Source organism: Haliotis asinina, chromosome 11 (assembly GCF_037392515.1).
Source record: "Haliotis asinina isolate JCU_RB_2024 chromosome 11, JCU_Hal_asi_v2, whole genome shotgun sequence".
Lineage (NCBI taxonomy): Eukaryota > Metazoa > Mollusca > Gastropoda > Lepetellida > Haliotidae > Haliotis > Haliotis asinina.
The window spans coordinates 10687392-10709996 of record NC_090290.1 but is presented as its reverse complement, the minus strand read 5'-3'; the positions used below and the strand labels follow the sequence as shown (position 1 = coordinate 10709996).

The window sequence follows — 22605 nt, the reverse complement described above, 5'->3', positions numbered from 1 at the left end:
CATAGAACTTTTCTTTTGATATTGAATGAGTGTTACGGCGTTATCATGTTTGATCTGAGAGGGCCTGTATAAACAATGGTTAGACAGCAAATGACACGTTGCTCCCGGTTACCATGAACCCAACTACCAATCTGACACGTGCTTTAGTGCCGCTTGTCTACTTCCGGGTGGACTCGTAAAGATTCGCTTCCTGAAGGATTAAAGAATAACCTGATTAACGTCAGTTACGCAGAAACTACCCTGGAAATATGACGACCGCGACATGGTAGACTGCAAGTTAACACTGAGCGTACTTTGACTGTCGATTCTAACAGGAGTGACAGTCAGGTATTCGCTTTCCGAAACAATTTGGATCTTGCTACATAAAACCAAAACATAACCTATTCAGAAATAGTAGGGGATATTCTCTTATGGAACATACCACTAGCCAATGCCAATGCGTATTAGAGAAAGTAATATATATCCATACGTCTCCAAATGAATGGAATAAAATGTTACATTTTCCCTTAATTTCTCTTCATCATCTGTCGCATCCTTGACTTGATTTGCATTTAATAAGTGCTTATATTCAATATCCTCTACGTTTTGGAAAGGTATACATTCCCATGGTTGTGCTCTGGGTACAGACGCTTAAGCGACAGGATTCATAACATACGCACAACGCGTTTTTTTCTTGTCATTCGGAACTGTCCGACTATGCTCATTTTAAAAATACAGAGATCGGGTCTTTTATATACATATATATTATATAATGTTCTGTAACATTCAGAGATTGTCTGTTCGGCTAAGGGAGTTGACTGGGCCGTCTTTAGAGGTGTTCCCTCACAGAGGTATAGCATTAGAGTAACCCATGTGACCACCGTAGAGCTGATAACAGGTGTGTTTGACTTTTGCCATTAGGTCATTGGCTCTTGATACATTTGGCTGACAGAAAGATAACAACACTTATCATGTGATGTCAGCCGAGTGAGTGATAACCTTACATCTTCAGAGACACCAACTGAAAATAGTTGTCATATGAAATCAGAGGTTGATTTTAGGTTATCGAACGTGTGACTGTGACTCCGAATATGTCCCCTTTGCACCTTCGGGATGGCTACGTTGCCAGTCTAGTCTAGTATAGTTCTTATTAAGTGTGTCTGTACTACTATAAACGCGTAGGCTGTGTGCGAAATATAGAAAGTTACTATTCCACAAAAATAATTTACTCCTCCGAAATGTGACTGTGTAGGCAGGGATTTCATAATTCAACTACTGCTGTGGTGAACATGTATTTTACCAGAATATAATCTTGCATGATTAAAGGAAGTGTGTCATATTTGACAGGTCGGAGGGAGTGATATGTTTTCAAATAACCCCATACAAATTCACAATGAATAGTTACTGGTCCGACTGGGTGTTTACTAGCCATGGACTGGCGGACAAGTGACTGTTTCGCCCACTGCTAACAGGATGAGATTATTGATGCTAGTCCAAACGTCCGTTCACCTTATGGACCCCGTGAAGACACAATACCTGTGCTGGACCTGACGAATCGTCGTGCCGACCCCAACTAATACATGTCCCACCACCACTACTACTACATATGCTACAATTACCACCGTCTGCATAGTGGTACTCCAGCTACTACAAGTATACAACTGCTGGAGCGTTGGGGTTTTCTTTCTTCTTTTACTACTACCGCCACTGCTACTGCTACTCCTACTACTGCTGCTGCTGCTACTTCTAATACTACTACTGCAAGACCGGTGAAGATCCGTGTTCGAACTGATCTTCAGCAACCCATGCCTGTCGTAGGTGGCAGCTAACGGGATTGGGTGGTCAGGCTCGCTGACTTGGTTGGCACGTCATCATAGCGCAGATCGATGCTCATGCCGTTGATCACCGGATGGTGTGGTCCTACTACTACGACTACTGCTCCTCCTCCTCCTCCTCCTACTACTACTACTACTACTACTGCCACTGCTACTACTACTGCTGCTGCTACTACTACTACTACTACTACTACTGCTACTACTGCTGCTGCGGGGCGGTCGGGGAGCCTAGTGGTTAAAGCATTCGCTCGTCACGCCGAGGACCCGGGTTCGATTCCCCACATGGGTACAATGTGTGAGGCCCATTTTCTGGTGTCCCCCGCCGTGATATCGCTGGAATATTGCTAAAAGCGGCGTAAAACCAAACTCACTCACTCACTCACTACTGCTGCTGCTGCTACGACCACTACTACTACCATTACTACTACTACTACAGATCGATGCTCATGCCGTTGATCACCTGATGGTTTGGTCTCTCAGCTGCTACTACTACTTCTACTACTACTACTACTGCTTCTACTAAAACCACCACTACTACTACCACCATTACTACTACTGCTACTACTACTACTACCAGCGCCGCTATTGTTACAATTATCACAGGCTGCGAGTAACAAAACCTTCGCGGAACGCATTTAACCAAGGACATCAACAACGTCGTGTTTTTTCTGTCTGCCTCCATGAAGAGACAGCGACGACACATCTTAACTAGCGTTGGTCCAGTTTCATTTAGCTGAATGACTGTTGTTTGACGCCGCAGTTAAGATAATGCCTATCAACGGAAGCACCAACGAATTCAATGAAGAAAAACATTCACGAGTTAAATTTTAATAAACAAAACTGGCCAATGCGTGACTGACAAGCAGAAGCACAGTTGGCAAAAACATCATATTTCCCCTCTCGTACTGACATTCTTCCTTGACGTGTACATTCCCCTGGCTCGCGGTTACGGCTTGGGCTTGTGGGCGGCTGACAGCAGGAGCTTCTATATTTTGCAGGAAACGCTTGCCATTCAGGGGGTTCAGTAACAACAGAAAAAGTCTCTTGTAAAAGTATCACGTGACCTTTGCATGCGCACGCATACATGTCGTAATCTGTAATTTTCACCCAAATGTAAGCATTCAACTCCTCGCCTTGCCTCCTACATCAAATGACATTCCGTGATATGAATAAAAAAAATGTTTGTTCAGTGCAACGTGAAAATTATTCGAAATTCGGATTCCAGCATTACCTTTAGATCCGCCTGAAATACGATCCACTTCCTCGATATATATTTCATCTTTTGTATTTCCCCGATTATGAGTTCAAGTTCAGATCGGCTTTTCAGAAACCGTGCTTGTAAAAGGCGACTAATGGGATTGGGTGGTCAGGTTTACTGACGTTGTACATAAATGCCATAGTGTGCCGAACTGCGTCGATTGGTGTTCATTATCTCCATCACTATATTGTCTATGACTCTCATATTTTAATACTGCATCGCCCAAAAGAGCGTTGTAAGCTGAATGTCTATTCTAAATAGCCATTTATTGGCTTATTAAGACTAAGCAGAACAGGTTGGATCGGTGACTGTAAATACACACTGACTGCCCAGCTCAGTAACCAGTCAAATATCGTAGACGCTCATGATGTCAATCAGTGGATTGTAAACTACGCAATTATTACACCCAGTCATAGAATACTACTATCAGACAAATAAATATTAAATATTTCCCAGAGGGATTCTTAGGTTTTTGACTGCGACTTCTGGTTTGACGATTTTGGTAAAGCCCTTTTCAAATTATATTTTGAGCCGATTTATATTTTGTGCTTTATTAGTATATTAGTTAGCCGACATATAAGGAGAGGGTCCGTAAATATAACATGCTTGACAAGGAAGTAACCGGATTAATTAATATCCTGTTTCTAAGGATGTGACGCTAGGGGCAATTGGAAGACCATGCTAAACAGTGCTCAAAACGCGATAAACACAGGAATGTGGTGTTTCGTGAAACACTGTGAAATGTGCGAGCGTGAGAAGTTTGAGGTTGGGGTGGGGACGGAACGGAAGGTTATTGGAGACTCTAAGCAGAACATTTACATTAACGCAGGTTTTATATTCCACCCGACGGTCTTGTAATTATTTAAAGTGAATATAGTAGCCAGTCCGTAGTCTGTCACACAGTCCCTGAGCCACATTATTTTCTCTACCTCCCCTCCCAATAGAAAAAGACTTCCTGAAGCAAATCGAGATTTCCTTAGGTTCAGTTTCTGAATCTCCCAGAGGAGCTAGACCCTGAAATGAACATGTTTTACCGAAAATAAAAGGTTGGGTTTTTTTAATGAAATTATAAATACAATAAAAAGGAGACTTATTTCATTTCAGAAACTGCGGTAATGTAGACTTTCCACATTTTCTGGACTTACAGGTTTTATAGTCAATGACCGTCTATGAATTTCCCATCTCACTGGGGCTCCCTTTCAATTTAAATGGATTTTATTTTCCTCTCGAAATGAAATATATTCAGAGACTGAGCATGAATCTGGCGTGGTGACGGGTTCGATTCCGAGGTTTGTGATATGTTTGCGGCTTTGCCGGCACCGTTCCCGAGCTCACTGGTATCAACAAAGTGATGATCGACTGATCCCTAAATACGTTGTCTCTCCTCATGCCAGCTTGTCTCGCAGTCCTAGAGTCACACTAGACTGACTCGCCATGACATACCCCGGAGACGAAATATTGTGTCGTTTATGATTATCTTGTTCAGTATATCATCAATATCATCATCGTCGTCGTCGTTGTCGTCGTCGTCGTCGTCGTTGTCGTCGTCGTCGTAAGTCATCAACATCGCTTTTGGCAATTGGAACTGTTTTGAGGTCAATGATTTGTCAGAATGTCGTCATTGTTTTCAAAATGATTATACGTTCGAACATTTTATCCTAAACGTTGCAAAGCTGTGGTGTAGAAATTATGCTTTTCTCTTTATCTTAATAGGTTTTCAATATAATTTTATAGCAGTATTTCCCAACATTTTTGTAATATTTTGCGATCGACACATATCGTGGTTTTCATTTAATTTTTATTCATATGTTTTCTATGAAGCAAAGTACAGTTTACAATCCCACTCGCACGTGTCATCTAATTATTTGAAAGTTATGTTACGTTTTAAGTCCGAATTTCATTAGGCGCACAAACGTTTTATCATGCTCAACTGTTCGCTCAAATTTTAAAATTTAAATATGTCAGGAATTTTAAAATTTAAATCGTCAAACTCCAGACGATACCGTTATATTTTGCTGGTTTGACATTTAAACACGCCACGTGATCTGTTTGCGAGTCGACGCGACTAATTGGGCTATGTATGCAATAGAAACAGGCCAGTTTCACCCACCCGTCTTGGCCCTCACTGCTATTGGCAAGGTACTCGATGACCGCGTACGAATATCGGTTACATTGTTGACAGTGATTGATGGCAAAAACCACCCTCTCACATGACAGTCACGTGATGAGTTTGTGAATGAAGTTCGTGCCTGTGTTAGTGTGTGAAGTCTTGAGGCTGACAAAATAAAGAAACCCAGCCAAACCTGAATGTCTTTTGAGAAAACACGACAGCGCTGGATTTTTAAGCTTTGATGTGTCAAGTAATTTTTAGGACGAAGTTTCTTCGCTTTTAAAAGTTGTTTTCAAGGAACAATTCTGTTTCTAATGTTGAGGTGTAACATTTTGCTTTACATATCAGCTCAAGCGTTGTGTCAAATCGAGATTAGTCACAGTGAATGAAAACTTGATTGCACTTGATATTTTAAAATTATACCAGAACTGCACAAACGGAGCAATGGACACAAAAAAATCTCAGGTGACTGCTTGTCGTAAGAGGGATCTAACGGGATCAGGTGGTCAGGCTCGCTGACTTGGCTGGCACATGTCATCGGTTCCCCATTGCGCAGATCGATGCTTATGTCGTTGATCACTTGATTTTCTGATCCAAACTCGATTATTTACAGACCGCCTCCATATAGCTGGAATATTGCTGAGCGCGGCTTAATACTAAACTCACTCATTCACAAAAGATCTCAATGATGTTTCAGAGCGAAAATGTCCGTTTAAGACACTGGGCTCCGTGTGTCAAAGTGATCGTAGCATTACTACAGTCGTGACTCCCATACTTTAACATAGGCTTACGACAGTCGTAACTCCCATACTATAACATAGACTTACGACAGTCGTGACTCCCATACTTTAACATAGACTTACGACAGTCGTGACTCCCATACTATAACATAGACTTACGACAGTCGTGACTCCCATACTTTAACATAGACTTACGACAGTCGTGACTCCCATACTATAACATAGACTTACGACAGTCGTGACTCCCATACTTTAACAGACTTACGACAGTCGTGACTCCCATACTTTAACATAGACGTACGACAGTCGTGACTCCCATACTTTAACATAGACCTACGACAGTCGTGACTCCCATACTATAACATAGACTTACGACAGTCGTGACTCCCATACTTTAACATAGACTTACGACAGTCGTGACTCCCATACTTTAACATAGACCTACGACAGTCGTGACTCCCATACTATAACATAGACTTACGACAGTCGTGACTCCCATACTTTAACATAGACTTACGACAGTCGTGACTCCCATACTATAACATAGACTTACGACAGTCGTGACTCCCATACTTTAACAGACTTACGACAGTCGTGACTCCCATACTTTAACATAGACTTGCGACAGTCGTGACTCCCATACTTTAACATAGACCTACGACAGTCGTGACTCCCATACTATAACATAGACTTACGACAGTCGTGACTCCCATACTTTAACATAGACTTACGACAGTCGTGACTCCCATACTTTAACATAGACCTACGACAGTCGTGACTCCCATACTATAACATAGACTTACGACAGTCGTGACTCCCATACTTTAACATAGACTTACGACAGTCGTGACTCCCATACTTTAACATAGACTTGCGACAGTCGTGACTCCCATACTTTAACATAGACCTACGACAGTCGTGACTCCCATACTTTAACATAGACGTACGACAGTCGTGACTCCCATACTTTAATATAGACTTACGACTGCAGTAGCCCTACGATCGCTTTGAGGAACGTGGCCCAAATCCTCTAGACTGATCAAATCATCTGGTTTCTTTGTTGTTTAATGTATTAATTTTACTAATTAATAAATAAGCAGTTAATGTTGGAGCTATAGGAGGGGGATATCAGAAATCAGCTTCACAGATTATGCTCAAGTCCAACCCGGGTCTTCGGCGTGAAGAGGGAACCTTGGCTACCCCACCGCCTTTCCGGTCTGGACAGTCCAGTAACTGACTTTATGATCTTCGATCTATTGACTGGACCACTACGACTTGCATCAGCTAAGTCAGCGAGTCTGACCAACCCATCCCAAAAGTCGCTTTTATAGACAAGCAATTTCTGTTGGTGATGGGTTCTAGTTCGGATCTTCACGAATCGGATTTTAATGAAACTAACAAAAATTTATTATGCGCTATATTCCGTTTACCAAGTGAATTCTCGTTTCTCGTTTACATTATCCGGCACCCATTTTCATTCTGAGTTCCCTTGAGAGGTATACATTACAAATTGCCTATATGAAAGTCACTGTGCAGTCTCAATTTAACATGTACTGCTGGTCGAACAGAGGTATACTCCAACATCACTGACTGGAACATCGTTCACAGTCCCTGAAAACAAGATTCACTCACTCCTGTGTCCTCCAACCATTGCATACAAAGAGAAACGATTGGTTGATTAATATTTACCACGGACGCAATAAAGGGAGTTTGGTTCATCCTAGCACATTCAAATTCCTCCGCCCCCACGCACACACAGAAATACTTTTTTCAACGTGTTAATAAAATACAATATAACGGACCCAAAGAACTTTCTTCCTTTCCTGAAACTGCAGTATTGTTGATTTGCAATACGTCCTAGACTTATATGGGTTACATTGGGTATAATTGTTTCAGGGCCTGTATGGCTTCGATTCGATTCTTTATTCAGTAAAACACATGGGCTATATGCCCATCGTCATCATTTTACACGGTATACAGGAGGGAATATGGTTATCCATTGAAATATACATACAGTTTACATTTACAGTCTAATCAATCTCTAAATGGAACTTCTTCCAGGCATCCTACCTAAACCCCACCCAGGACATTCATTATTATGATTATTACGTTTAACTTCCCCCTTAAGTTTCCTTGAACGAGTCTTACTATGTTATTCTTTATCTGTACTGATATCCAGATGATCTAGGTCGTGTGGGGTTAAGTCACAGCTTTTATCTGTCGCTGGGGGTAGGTAAATATTTGCTTTGTCATAAAAACGTCCCGTCATCGCAATAGATAGTTACACGAGGGAGAGAGGCACCGCAGCTGAAAGTAGCCTATCAGTAGGCTTCTTCTCCACCTACGCAGTGACATTTGACCTCGATGAAGATTATCTGTGTCAAAATTTGAAATCTTGAATTAAATAGTTTCGGGTTTTAAGTGGACCCTTGATACGGCTCCCACGTGACCCCTATAGCGGGGCCTGATAAATGGTTGCTTTGATTCACGGAGTGAGTTGGTTTTTTGTTGGTCTTATCAGTTATGTTAAGGAAACATGGTTGTGTTGCATAAACACTATCTTTCACATCAAGGAGTATTAGATATATTTTTTTTGCATTTTGAAATTACCCGTGAAGGTCCGGTTTAAAATATTTGATTTAGTAACCCATGTTTATTGCACGATGTGACTATAACGGGATCGGATGGTCAGACTCGCTGATTTGGTTGACACATGTCATCAGTTCCCAGTTGCGTAGATCGATACTCATAATGTTGATCATTGGATTGTCTGGTCCAGACTCGATCAAGGCGTAAAACTCAACTCACTTACTCACTCATAGTTTTACCTTGCCAAATAAACGTTAGTCTTTCGTACAGACCCTGAAGAAAATATAATCAAGAAAACCCACGCAAGTCTAGAAAATGTGGCTCCTCTGTGGCAAGCATGGGTTGCTGAAACGCCGGACCTTTACGAGTCGTATAATAGCGAGGAATCGCAATCTTGATTTCACTTTATTCGATTTACCTTTTTGTTCAAAGTGAAATTGGCACGTTTTCACTGCAAACAGTCGTATGGGTGTAAAGTAACATCTCTGTGATATTTTAATGTAAACTGCCTGACTACAGAAAGCGTTTACTACAAAATTTGATGCTGACCGAAGATAGCACAAACGGCAAAGTCTGGTAATAAGCTTTGTAACGTGTTGGTCAATTTTCAATTGTATAGTCTCTTTTGCCCGGCAATATTTTAACGGGACTATTTCTCTTTGCAGTCTGCAGGACATGTATTGTGAGGTATCTAGAGTCCAGCAAGTTCTGTCCCATATGTGATGTCCAAGTGCACAAGACGAGGCCGCTTCTCAACATCAGGTACACCTTGGAAAATCCGACTTCAGCAACCCATGCTTGTTCTGAGAGGCGACTAACAGGATCGGGTGGTCAGGCACGCTGACGTAGTGTCATCGTATCCCAGTTGCGTAGATCGAAGCTCATGCAGTTTATCACTGGATTATCTGGTCCAGACACGATTATTTACAACCACCGCCACATAACTTGAATATTGCTGCGGCTTTAAACAACAACCATCTACTATCCAGTGTGCCTGTCGCCATAATATACTGTCGATCCTTTGACCTCCGAGATTTGTGTATCCGAAATACACTGCGTGTATAAAATCCATCCATTTACATTACGCATTTTCAAATACTTATAGAGTTCAACAAAACTTCCTAGTTTGTACACTGTTACGATGCCCCATAGAAAATATGGACAAGGTGTCCATGTAATAGGACTGGCGCCTTGTCTCTAAATGTGTATTACACTGAGAGAAACAAGTAATTCCATTTAAACTGAAAAGGAGCTCCAGTGAGATGGGATAATCCTGATGAAATCTAGGCTTGCTTCTTTTTAGGCTTTAACATTGCAGAAGGATCCAGGTAGAAGGAAAATACTGGAACTTTGACAACCCTTTTAAAAGGCCGGCGTCCTTATTTACTATCGAATTACGTTGTCATGGATATTATAAGGCTACGGTTACAATACAAAGAGATACAGTAACACACTGGAGGAAAGAAACAGTGTACCGTAAATATTTTGTCTTATTCATTATCTTGATTTCATACCGTCTCATCTCGACGATATCACTCTGAAATTGAATGAGGTACAATTCTCCAAAGCGATCTTTGTACTGCACATTTTAGTCTCAGTTCAACTACGACTTTGTGTGTCAGTTCTTTGACAAACTTGTATCCCTGATGTATTCCAGAGCGGACAAGACTCTACAGAACCTTGTATACAAGCTGGTGCCGGGGTTGTTCGAAGGTAAATATAATCCGTGGACTGGTCTGGCTGTGCTGGTGTGTGTTGGACTCCCTGGGGTGGGAATGCGTGTATTGGAACACCCTTGGTCCGTAGGATTTGGGTAGATCAGTCGTCATGCTTTATCAATGCTCATTTGATAAACTTGTAGGACAAAGAGAAGTGGGTAGGTGCACACACGCACACGCGACACGCACACACACGCCACACACGCACACACACCTTGATCCGGCTATGTTATGTCCCTTCAATCTTTCAGGATCCAGTGATCTTGGGCTCGAGTCCCAAGTTAATCCTGAATGTGTTTGTCCAGACTAAATGTGTTTAATTTCGTGTTGGGTGAACCCCCCTTCAACAAAGCTACCGAGACTGTCATATGTCTGCGTTGCAGTTTAGGAGTTCCAGATGCTACGAGAAAGGCTACGAGATCTTAGGCTTACGAGAGCTTTGTGAAACGTGGCCCAGGTTTGGTAGTTAAAGGGTGTGTCGGTGAACGAAATGATCAATGAATTTGACCTGACAATGCGCCACAAACCGGGGTAATAATTGTTGATGTCAGACTTAATTTGGCAAATTAGCTGGCGTATCGCAAATAAATATTTGTTTTGGCAGCCAATTTTAACAACGTCAGATATTTATATTAAAAAAACCCAAACAAATGGGATTTTTTTTATAAATAATCATTATTCCTTTTCGATCTCATGCCGCGTTATAATGAAGAAGGTAAAAGATGGTACGTATTGTTTCCCATTGGTGGGGATTGGTAAAAACAAGCACTAGTTGGCACACAGCTTGGAATGGCATTGCTCCTCTTAGAACTGTCGCAAGGTATTTCAGTGGTACAGCATGGTTAACCGATATTTGTCCTGACTGGCACACTCATACAAACACCCACGTGCATAGCTTTACAAGTGCAGTGAAACATTAAAATTCCCGTCACCTATTTTACGGAAGAAATGAATATATGATACAGGTATTCTGCAGAGAATGATTTGTTTATTTCAATCACATTCTCATTTGGGAGTGTCATGGCAAACGGACCATTAGACCTGGAGACATGAACGGAGTTTATCACACAACATACCTCGCCCTGGTTTGATCCCGGATTTAATGTTCAGGATGTTGTTGTCTTAGTCGCCCCGTTTCATCCACCTGATCGCCCACATTCTAGAACAGAAGGGAACAGTGAGGGAGTGAGTTCTGTACCCCGTTTGGTAGTAATCCAGCAATATCACGCAGGATTCACATGTACCAATATGGGGAGTCGAACCCAGATCTTCAGCGTTACGAGCGAACGCTTTCACCACTAGGCTACCCCGCCGCCCCAGAACGCACTATGTATAGCATGAACTATTCTGTATTGTCGGTTGAACTTCCAAGATAACAGCTATGGCAGAAACAAACTCATTCCCACAAAACTACGCCATAAATGTGAGTTTGTAATTCAGATAAATCTGGTATAATCTGATTATTGGTTCATATTTTAGATGAAATGCGGAGACGCAGGCTATTCTATTCCACTCACCCTGAAGGTATGTATTCAAGATATTCTCCTCTATGTCATAGTTATCCCTCTTTCTTTCCAGCCAGGATCTGCTTTTTTGGGTTAGGAATTCAATATCCCAAAAACCATCCAGCAACAATAATTCTCTTGGATTTCATGTAGATTTCTAGGGACCTAAATTCGCTGTACGGAGGTGTCTTGGGGTTTGAGTTAGAATATCAGAAAATTTACTGACCGCTGCCGTGTAACCGGAATGTTGATGAATGTTAAACAACAAACAAACAAACTCTACATATAGACGTAACATTTTCGGGATAAATGTTTGTAAACTATTTATTCAATCACTACATGATTTGATAACACCGGTGTCATGAACGCGGTAAAGATGATACGCGGTAAGGCTACCTTGCTTGCCGGGCAGGATGAAATATTCCGGAAAGCAGTTAATCCGAAACCTGAATTAATTCTTGATTCATAGCATATATCTATAGTTCGCTGTTTCGGAAAACCCCTGTAAGATTTAAATCGGATTACGATTGTAGTTGTTTCCTTGCAGGCCGGAGGGTGGTGTGTCTGGAGGCCCGGGGGGAGGCGGTCATGGAGAAGGAATTGTGTCGGGAGGACGAAAACATCAGCCTGTGTCTGGATATGAGCAAAAAGTACGTAAACTCATCCTTGGCATTCTGAGAGATTAAACAGGATCCGACTATCAGCCAGTGCACATTTGTCATAATCAGTAAAAACAATGTGCCAATTCAAGGGTATCAGTATTGGGCAGGACCTCACTCTTCTCCCACTCAGTGATGTCAACTCGTGAAGATCCGGGTTAGAAATGGTGTTCATGCTTGTCGTAGGTGGCGACTAACGGGATCGGTCTTTGAGGGTTGCTGACTTGGTTGACACGTGTCATCATATCCAATTGCGTAGATCGATGCTTGTGCTGTTGATCACACGATTGCGTAGTCCAGATTCGATTATTGACAGCCCCTTTCAATATACCTAGAATATTGCTGAGTGCCGTGTAAAGCAACAAACCAACCAACCAGCCATCATAGTGACGTCACGCCGTTACGTACCTGAAGTTCTGTTGAGCGGTCTTAAGAGAGGTCACTCTTGGGATGCTTGGTCCATGGGATGCGAGTACTTGGTCCGTGGGATGCGGGTTCTTGGTCTGTGGGATGCGAGCACTTGGTCCGTGGGATTCGAGTACCAGGTCCCGTGGGATGCAGGTTCATGGTCCGTGGGATTCGAGCACTTGGTCCCATAGGATGCGAGTTCTTGGTCCGTGGGATTCGAGTGCTTGGTCCCGTGGGATGCGGGTTGTTGGTTCGTGGGATTCGAGTACATGGTCCCGTGGGATGCGAGTACTTGGTCCGCGGAATCCGAGCACTTGGTCCCGTGGGATTCGAGGTCTTGGTCCATGGGATGCGAGTGTACGGTCCATGGGATGCGAGTACTTGGTTCATAGGATGCGGGAACTTTGCAATTGTCCGTGGGGTGCGAGAACATGGTCCAGAAATGATGACATCGCTGTACTGTTATTTAAACATTGTAATTAGATCATAACACAGGAACACGGATCAATGTCTTCCGGAAGAGTCCAGTGACACGTCCGGTCTCAAATACCAGCTGACGGTGTTAACTTCACGGGTGATTTTACCAATAATATTTTTAGGTCCAGTCCCAATGTATACCAAAACCTTTGACTTAAGCATAGCCCTGTGCCACTATATGATTTTTATAAAGCAAACAACTTAATCGAAATTGAAAAGGGAGAAAGTGAGTTTTGTTTTACGCCACTATTAGGAATGTTCCAGTAATGTCATTGAGTGGGGCTCGTGAAGGTCTTTTCAACCAGAGCTAGATGGGGTGCCCTCTCACATGATTAAAATAAATCAGTTTTAAAAATATTTCATAAATCAAACAACGCGTTTTGTGCAGCTGACCTGTTCAGGAACGTGTTCCCTGACTTCATGATGTATGTACAGATATTCAGGTATCTTGGTTAAGAGTGCTGATTCTGTGAGGTTTTCATATTCGCAAACTTAACTCGTCGCAATTTTTACGATGCCATTGTCCCAGGATTCCAAATGAGATTTACGGTGTAATTTGTGCATGTCTTGTACTGCATGGATGTATAGCACGTATGTATGTTTATTTTTAGTGGACTGCCTCCTGACGAGTCGGACAGTTATCCTTTCGATAACAAGGTATGTATCGCCGTCTAGCGGAAAAAAATATACCGGGAATGATAAAGGTGAAAATGTGTACAGTAAGCTGGCCACAAATTTTACTTTGTTATAACCGTTATTGTCATGCGCGGCTAAAGGCGACTGTGCTTGTCGTAAGAGGCGAATAAGGGGACTGGGTGGTCAGGCTCGCTGACTTGGTTAACACATACCATCGGTTCCCAATTGCGCAGATCGATGCTCATGCTGTTGTTCACTAGATTGTCTGGTTCAAACGCGATTATATCCAGACTACCGTCATATAACTGGAATATTGCTGAATGCCGCCTAAAATTTACTCACTATTCGCGCCGTTAATAGCTGCAAAATTGCTGATGCGGCTAAAAGCAACATTTACACACTCCCTCACTCCCTCACTCAGTAATTTAGCGCCTTTCGAATGTAACGTACAGCAGGTTTCGGGAACAAATTTGTTCGTTATATTCAACACAGCAGCGTGCTCGTTTCTACCATAGTTCACTGTGTATTAGTCTTCAGAACGAAATCAGTACTGCTTGACACATATTATATGAGCCTGCGCAGTAAAAGCGTTTGTGACAAGTAGGCGGGGCAGGGAATGTAGACGAATACACTTTGTTGCTACAGGTACATGAGGTAGATCGGGATTTAAGCAAGTGCAGTACAAGCTGACCGTATCGTGAACTCAGTGCCGCATCTGTTTAACACGTGTCCATTAGTATGATGTAACAATCAAACACGATTCGCACGGGGAAAATAAAATTTTCAGCATTTTGATGACAAGCTGTTTCCCTCTTGTTTCAAATGGAATATTCTTGAGGGCGTTCCCATATATTGAAAGTGGGGTCATTTGTCAGGTCGTGGCTCATCTAATAGTTGTCAAGCAGTAGATACAGACAAATTATTGAGTTTTTGAAACTTATAACATGTTATAACGTACGAGGGCGAACATATAGGGGATCATATTTTGTATACGATGCCCTTGGGCAAAATATCACTTTGTCATGGTGACATGAACGATGCTACAGCCGCAACAGGTGGCATGGCTATGTTTGAAAGTAGCCTATGGTATATTTACATCAAAGTGACTGCTTTTGTAATAAACAGAATGTTATCTTCGTGCCCATATCACACTATGTTTACGACTCCAGTACCTAAATATCGACCCGTGAAGGACCCGTGAAGGACCCGTGAAGGTCCCGTGAAGGGTAGAATAGGCCTTCAGCAGCCCATGCTTGCCATAAAAGGCGACTATGCTTGTCGTAAGACGCGACTAATGGGATCGGGTGGTCAGGCTTGGTGACTTGGTTGACACATGCCATCGGTTCCCAATTGTGCAGATCGATGCTCATGTTGTAGGTCACTGGATTGTCTGGTTCAAACGCGATTATATCCAGACTACCGCCATATAGCTGGAATATTGCTGAGTGCGGCGTAAAACTAAACTCAGTCACTCCTAAATATCGGTATGGCTCTCGCTCTCGCTTAGGATATACCAACATTTAGGTACTCAGGTCATAAACATAGCATGACATTGGCACACATATAACATCCTTTATGTATTGACGACTGGAGCTAAAGGGAACTATAGCAATACGGAAAGATGTACACATTGGATTTGTGGGTAATTGTTTATATACTTCATGTTATTTCACTTTGCAGCCAGCTGACCGCCGTTTCTTGCTTTGTCCATCCGCACTGACCATCGCACACCTCAAGAAATTCATCCGCATGAAGTTCTCGCTGCCAGAGCATCATAAGGTTAGACACGTGATTAGGTGTTCTTCGGCAGTATCAGGTGAAGCACGTCCATGGCAATACGTAAAGTTATATCACCTAGTCCATGGGTCGAATCCCAGATCCAGCACCTTGCCCATTGGTTCACAAGGGGAGACATCTCTCTCCTCTTCAGCACACTCGCACAATAACTGATTCCCCGAGATAATACAGTAAAACTGTCCGTGATATCTAATAACTCCCTCACTCACTCACTCATTCACTCGTTGTACACCCACTGGACGGTGAGAGCTCCATGTAACCCGTGGTTCGCCGACGGTGAGACTCGCTGAGTGGGGTAAAACTCACTCACTGACGCGACCTGATTCCTTCCCTGCTCAACCACCAGTTGTCGCCAGACAGGATTTTTTGCCGTCCTCTCTCATGGAGATGGCATTTTGCATGTTGCAAACAAAACATGTCTAATTTGCAGAAATATTCCCTGGCCCAAGCGAACAGAGTGTGATTCCTTAAAATTTTAGTCTAACTTACGCTTGTTGTTGGAAGCGACTTACAGGATCAGGCGGTCAGACTAAAGGCCCTTGTGTCTTTGCGAGCATTAAAGATGTTAAATAAATGTAACACTCAATTTATAATGATTCTCAGTGCAATACAAATATTAAAAGTGTCATTGTAGTGTCTAGCATTTCGAATCGGATGTCATCTCAGAACATCATTTTTCAAATCTTTAGTCCTTGCTAAAACACCTGCCCTGTGGGTCAGACCAGCACACCTGTCATCGTACGCGCACATGGGTGCTCATGATGTCATTCACTGGATTGTTTGGTCTTTGCTAGCGTATGCGCACACCGCCGTCATGTAGCTGGAACAGCTGAGGGCAGAGTTAAAAAAAGCAACATCTGCAAAGTTATCCTGATATTTATTATTGCTAGTTTGTTTTTGTTTTGTTTCTAAATTACTTGGAACTTTAAAAACTTCGCTTGACTCCTATGACATATTTTGTTTCAGCTGGACATCTTCCACTCTGACGAGTCCCTCACGGACACATTCACTCTGCTAGACATCGCCTACATCTACTCCTGGAGACGGGTCAGTATCATAACACAGTGTTTTCCAATCGGACATTGCCCTACAGCATACTGAACATGCATCGAAATATGTAAACATACAATACGCGGCGTACATGGCAGAAGTTGTTTTACAGGACTTAAACTGTAACAGTCTGACAGAGCATGTGGGTAAATACAAAATGTATTTTACTGATTGTAAAAGCTTGGATTGGTATTGTGGGTTGTATACTCAATAAAGATTAAAGCTTGAAAATATAAAGACGCCGAGGCATAGTTGTAAACGGGTGGATGAGTGCAGACATTTTGGTGTGAGTTTGTTTTTACACCCCACTAAGCAGCATTCCCGCTATATGGCGGCGGTTTGTAAATGGTTGAGTCTGGACCAGACAGTCCAGTGGCCAGCAGCATGAGCATCGATCTGAACCGATGACATGTGTCAAACAAGTCAGCGAGTCAGACCACCCCATCCCGTTAGTTGCCTCTTACGACAAGCCCGGGACGTCACGGGTCCATTCATTTAGGAATTCACCATGCATTTCGTTTTATATTGAAAACGAATCCCATAGGAACCATTTAAATCATTTCACACATATGGCCTGGGTGGATTCTTCCAAATGGGTAGAGTACGTGAAGCCCATTTCGGTGTCCCCCATTCCTGGTAATGCTCATGTGTTAATTGACATGCGCAGATCATTTTTGTGATATTTAGTACAAACATCTACATCAGAATTTGGAACGAATGTTAGTTTGTCTTCAAACGAAGTAATAACCAATGTTTCTTTCACAGAAAGGCCCTCTTCGTCTTTTCTACACTGTCGACGACAAGCCCAACAAAAAACGGAAACCGTCTGCTCCTGAAAGTCAGATCGAGGCTGATGTTGACGCCAAGAGAACAAAAATGGAGGGTGTTGAGTGTGCAGCAGACGATACAATTTCGTGCACGCAAATCAAGCAGGAAGGTGAAACGGGGGCGCATGCGCAGATAGAAATCTATGATGCCGGTGAAATGTTCAGCGACATAAGTGATTACGACCCGTCACCATTACCAGACTATTCCCAGCAGATCCCTGTGACAAGCGAAGGGAGCGACAGCACAATCACATACGGAAGTACGGAGGACAACCAACTTCAACCCACAAACACTAAGAACACGACTACACACAGCCCTTCTGTTCAGAATCATTGTCAAAATGTCTGTGATTCCGAGACTGGTGTGTTTGAAAATACCAATTCTGTTGTCAGCTCCGGATTTACCAAATCTCCTCCCTTGTCGAACAAAGATCACTCAGTGGGTCATTTTGACAAAAAGACAGACAATTCATTGGAACGAACGTCAGATACCAAAGTGAATATGGAGAGTTGTGTGGAACAGAAGCAATTAAACGGAGTTACGGACGTACCAATGCCAGAGGCACGTTCCAATGGTGTGGAGTATACCTCCGTTAAGGTGTGGCAGAAACTGAACGGAATTGCCCGCGTTAAGCCCGACAGCAACGGTATCAAACAACAAAAAGGTATTATGTGTACCAAATTCCAAAATACCGAAGACAGGGCAAACAATAACACCATTACCATGGAAACGAATGGCCATGAAATGACGTTTTCTGTGGACTTGAAGTCAGAACCGTTGGATCTTTCGGATACTTCCAGGAAAACTATCTGCGACCAGAAACCTATCGTCATCGGCGAAATCGATTTTTGATTTAAGAAAATGAATATATTTCTGGAGGGTTTACTTTGGTAATTGTTTTCTACAAATAGAGCGCGCGATGTCAAATGATCTTCCTTTATTTGACGGTGCTGTATGGTATCAATACAAGTGTGTATTTAACGGCATGGAACCTTGGACCAAAGCGGCTTTTCCCTACTGTGCTATTGTCCTATTGTCCTCTTGTCCTATTGTCCTGTGAATGTACCTGTGCATGTTCGGTGGTGTGAAGTATATATTTTGGTTCACTGGTGTCTTTTGAAGTCGTAGAAGGCGATGGGTCATTTCGTCTTTGGCAGTCCTAAGTAAACATCAAGCTGTGCCTAATGTATTCACCAGGTGGACGAGTAAAGGTGGAATATCTGTAAGGAGAGGTAATTATGAAGCGAGAATGGTTTGGGGAGTTATTTACAGGACGGCTACAACACTGTACATCAAACTATGGTAAAAAAATCGTCTACAGTTAAGACATCAATAGACTGACAGTGGACGGAAAGTCTCACAGCGATGATGTACTACAAACGACTGTCCAAGCAATGTGCTTCCGGAAAAGCGAATATAGTTCTTGAGGTTTCGGGTTCTAAGCATCTCTTCACGCTTGGCGAGATTATTGTACGACTTTAGTGGCTTGGTCTACGTGTGAGTTTTTTTCAGTCCAATCACAGACTATAATATCTTGTTTGAAAGGATATTTGTCTCAAAGGAAAGGCTGTTGATGACTGGTTTGAATCTTTTATTTTGTTGCAGTTTTGATGACCATCGTGGAATTGATTGTTAAGTTGTTTGTTGAGATTTTACCTCTTCACTGTGTACTCATCGTGACCGTTTTTGTCTGGACTCTAGCCACTTGACATGCCTCTGCTAGAATTCAAGGCACTTGATATGTCACTGTGACATGTCTTGCTAGGATTCAAGGTGCTAGATATGTCACTCCTAGGATTCAAGGCACTTGATACGCTGTGACATGCCTCGCAAGGCACTTTGCATGTACTGTAAGGGTACTTGATAGGGTCGCGGACTCTTAGCATGCACTGTGATACGCCTGCTTGAATCCCAAGGGGCGATGGAGTAGCATAGCGCATAAAGTGTTCGCTCGTCACCACAAATACCTAGGTTCGATTCCCACATGGGTACAATGTATGGTGTTCCAGCAGTGTTATTGCCAAGATGTTGATAAAAGCAGCGTAACGCCATACTCATTCACTCACTTTGATTCTGGCCACTTTACGTGCACGTAAACGGTTCTTGCTGGGATTCTCAACAATGTGCGTGTCTTGTTATTGTTAAAACGTTGATAGTTTCATTTCGTCTTTTGTTGTTTGTATTTCGTTTACAACGGGTCACTGTGTCAATAAGTAGTACTATCTCCCAACCAGTAAGTAGTGTTTATCCTCAACAGTGCCCCACTCCCAACCAGCAACCAAAGTTTGTCCTCAGTAGGGCCCCACTAGTAGTATGTTCGTTTACGTTGGCAATAAACTGAAAAAGGGCACGTTATGGTTCTGGGGGAACAGAAAACTTATACTGGTGTAAGGTTCTGAAATAACATTGCACTTGCAGCCTGTCCTGATTTCAGCTGGAAAAGGTACCGTTTGCATGCATAATTCGCTTCTGACTGTCAATCTTGCCAAGACTCTATCGTAGATTTTATAGTGTTACTGGTGCTACAGTTATTATGGAAATGGTACAACGAGGAGGACAAGTGCAGCATTATTTTTACTTCAAAGGATGGAGACGATTATTTCAGTAAATTAAATAATAACAACAGGAATATTTGCTATTTTGAAATAATAGTACAAAACTATTTACGTAATGGTCAGAAATCATAATAATCCAGTGTACGATTTCATCTGTGTCTTGAATATATGTTTATAAATCGCTGGTAACATTGTAAAAGAGGTTGTTTTTCGGCAGGGATGGTGTGGAAGCCTTGTGGTCAAAGCGTTAGCTCGTGACGCTGAAGACCCGGGTTCGTTTCCCCACATGGGTACAGTGTGTTAAGCCGATTTCTGGTGTCCCCTGAATAGTGATAGATGCGGCGTAAAACTGTATTCACTCATTTTGTCGGCAAGAGGATACATGATTAACTGCAGTTATTGTTTGTAGCAATACGTACTTAGTGTTGCTTTGGTAAACAGGTTATATAACGTGCTAATGTATAAAGAGGGGTGCATTGTCAATGACAATATGGAGTGCAGGAGTTTTCCGGATGGCATTTGGCGGGTCGTCTGTTAAACACAAGACATAAAACTAGTTCGTTAGTTTCATAGAAAGTAGCTCGCAGGTAATCCGTCTTACTGAGAAAGGGCATTGTCAACCGAGGCTTAATTCAGTAACAGAAATACGTACTTTCACATTGACACGAATATTCCTTCACGTGTTTATACGAGAATCCTTAACAACATCTCCCAACTCGTCGATATACGAATGTCCAGGCATGGTCGTTTTACAACTTATGTTATTTCAGCCTTTCGTGAACATATTGTCAAAGACATGTAACATGGTGATGGATGCCAGATGTGCGTGCGTGCGTGCGTGTGTGGAGGGAGGGGATCGGACAAATGGTGATCCCTGAGTAAACAGTTTCAATACTAAAACAGCCTATATGTTAACAACATGAAATACAATTGTATTCTGGATAACATATTGCTGAGTGCGGCGTTAAGCAACAAAACAACAGCTATTTATATACTTATTTAGATTTAAATATACTAGCCTGACATTCTTATCGGAGGATCACGTGGTTAGATTCAAACAAGAATGAATTTGAACTTTTTCACCGTTCGGTCAAAATATCCAAACGTTTCACAGGAGTTTCTGCGTCTTTTCTAGAGAGTACAATAAAAACAGATATTTAAAGGGTAGTAAGGTTTGGAGGACTCCTTGTCTAGGGTGACTTAATGATACCAACATCTGCATGAATCGCTTGCACAATTAAAACAGTATTCCACCATGTGTAAATAGGGCGTTTGTTCTTGATTATATATCAGTTAACTTGTGTTATGTTCCCCATTTGCATATTCAAAATGTCATACAGGAATCCGCAGCTTCTAGACATATCAGACCGAAAACTCTGTCACGTATCTACTGCTAATGTCATGCTCAACGGTTCAATTATGACTATTACATCATGTAACGGGACATCCAAGTACAGAGACCGTATGGAAATACGGTCAGATATAGTATGTTCCTTTACTCAACGAGCGCGACGAAGAATATGAATGGGAGAGATGTTCTCCTTTTTTTGCGATTTTGTTCCACAATCCAGAGATCTTTGTTCATGACGGTGAGCGATGGCGAGAAAGTGACGAAAATTGTCCAGATAAATATATTTTGGTTTTGTTGGTGCAAAATTAATATTGATGAACTGCATTGCTGAAAATGCTACTATAGTTATGTATTATATGGTGGAAGCTGTCTAAACCGGCGCTCACTTGGACTGAATAAATAATCCGGTTTAGACAATGTGTCGGATTGTGGTGCTGATGATACATGTACAAGCCACGGATGGGACTGAGATTATTTGCCAGTGTTGACAACTTGCCGAATTGAACAGATGCCGGTTTTGACAGCTTCCACTATAGTGAAGTTGGGTTCATGGCTATGATACCCCAAGGGCATCCGTGTTATTTTGCATTGTGTATATTATGGATATATAAGCAGTCCTAGACTGTCGTAGCATGTGTTCGTTGTTGATACTGTTAAAAACAGCTGTTCGTGTTTCTAGTTACATGTTGTAGTATATAGTCACGCTGTGTTCACTCTGAGGAGAATAAAACCACACTGTTTATGTTTTGTCATTTTTTGTTGGTTATTCCATTCATATATATACCCGTGAAGATCCGGGGTAGAATTTGTCTTCAGCCACCCATGCTTGTCATGAGAGGCGACTAACGGGATCGGATGGTCAGATTCGCTGACTTGGTTGACACATGTCATCGTATCCCAGCTGCGTAGATCAATGCTCACGCTGTTGGTCACTGGATTGTCTGCTCCAGATTCGATTATTTTCACACCGCCGCCATATAGTTGGACTATTGCTGTGTGCGGCGTTAAGTAACCATTGTATCCACAGTTCGCAGCTAGACTGCTTGAGACAAAATCGGATCAATGAGATCCTAAAAATAAGGTAACCAGACATTCATAACATTGTCAGTG

At 42.3% G+C, this 22605-nt stretch overlaps 1 protein-coding gene across 1 annotated transcript in view; it reads left to right on the top strand.

The window, feature by feature from the left end:
* The window catches only part of LOC137255919 (polycomb complex protein BMI-1-like), a 41481-nt gene extending 19234 nt beyond the window's left edge, over positions 1-22247 (top strand). Inside the window, exons 3-10 of the mRNA XM_067793510.1 lie at positions 9177-9273; positions 10169-10224; positions 11709-11753; positions 12282-12384; positions 13890-13935; positions 15595-15693; positions 16678-16758; positions 17527-22247. Of these exons, the coding sequence (XP_067649611.1) occupies positions 9177-9273; positions 10169-10224; positions 11709-11753; positions 12282-12384; positions 13890-13935; positions 15595-15693; positions 16678-16758; positions 17527-18441 (1442 nt within the window). The 3' untranslated portion in view covers positions 18442-22247. The remainder of the gene's footprint in view (positions 1-9176; positions 9274-10168; positions 10225-11708; positions 11754-12281; positions 12385-13889; positions 13936-15594; positions 15694-16677; positions 16759-17526) is intronic.
* Positions 22248-22605: the final 358 nt, after the last annotated feature.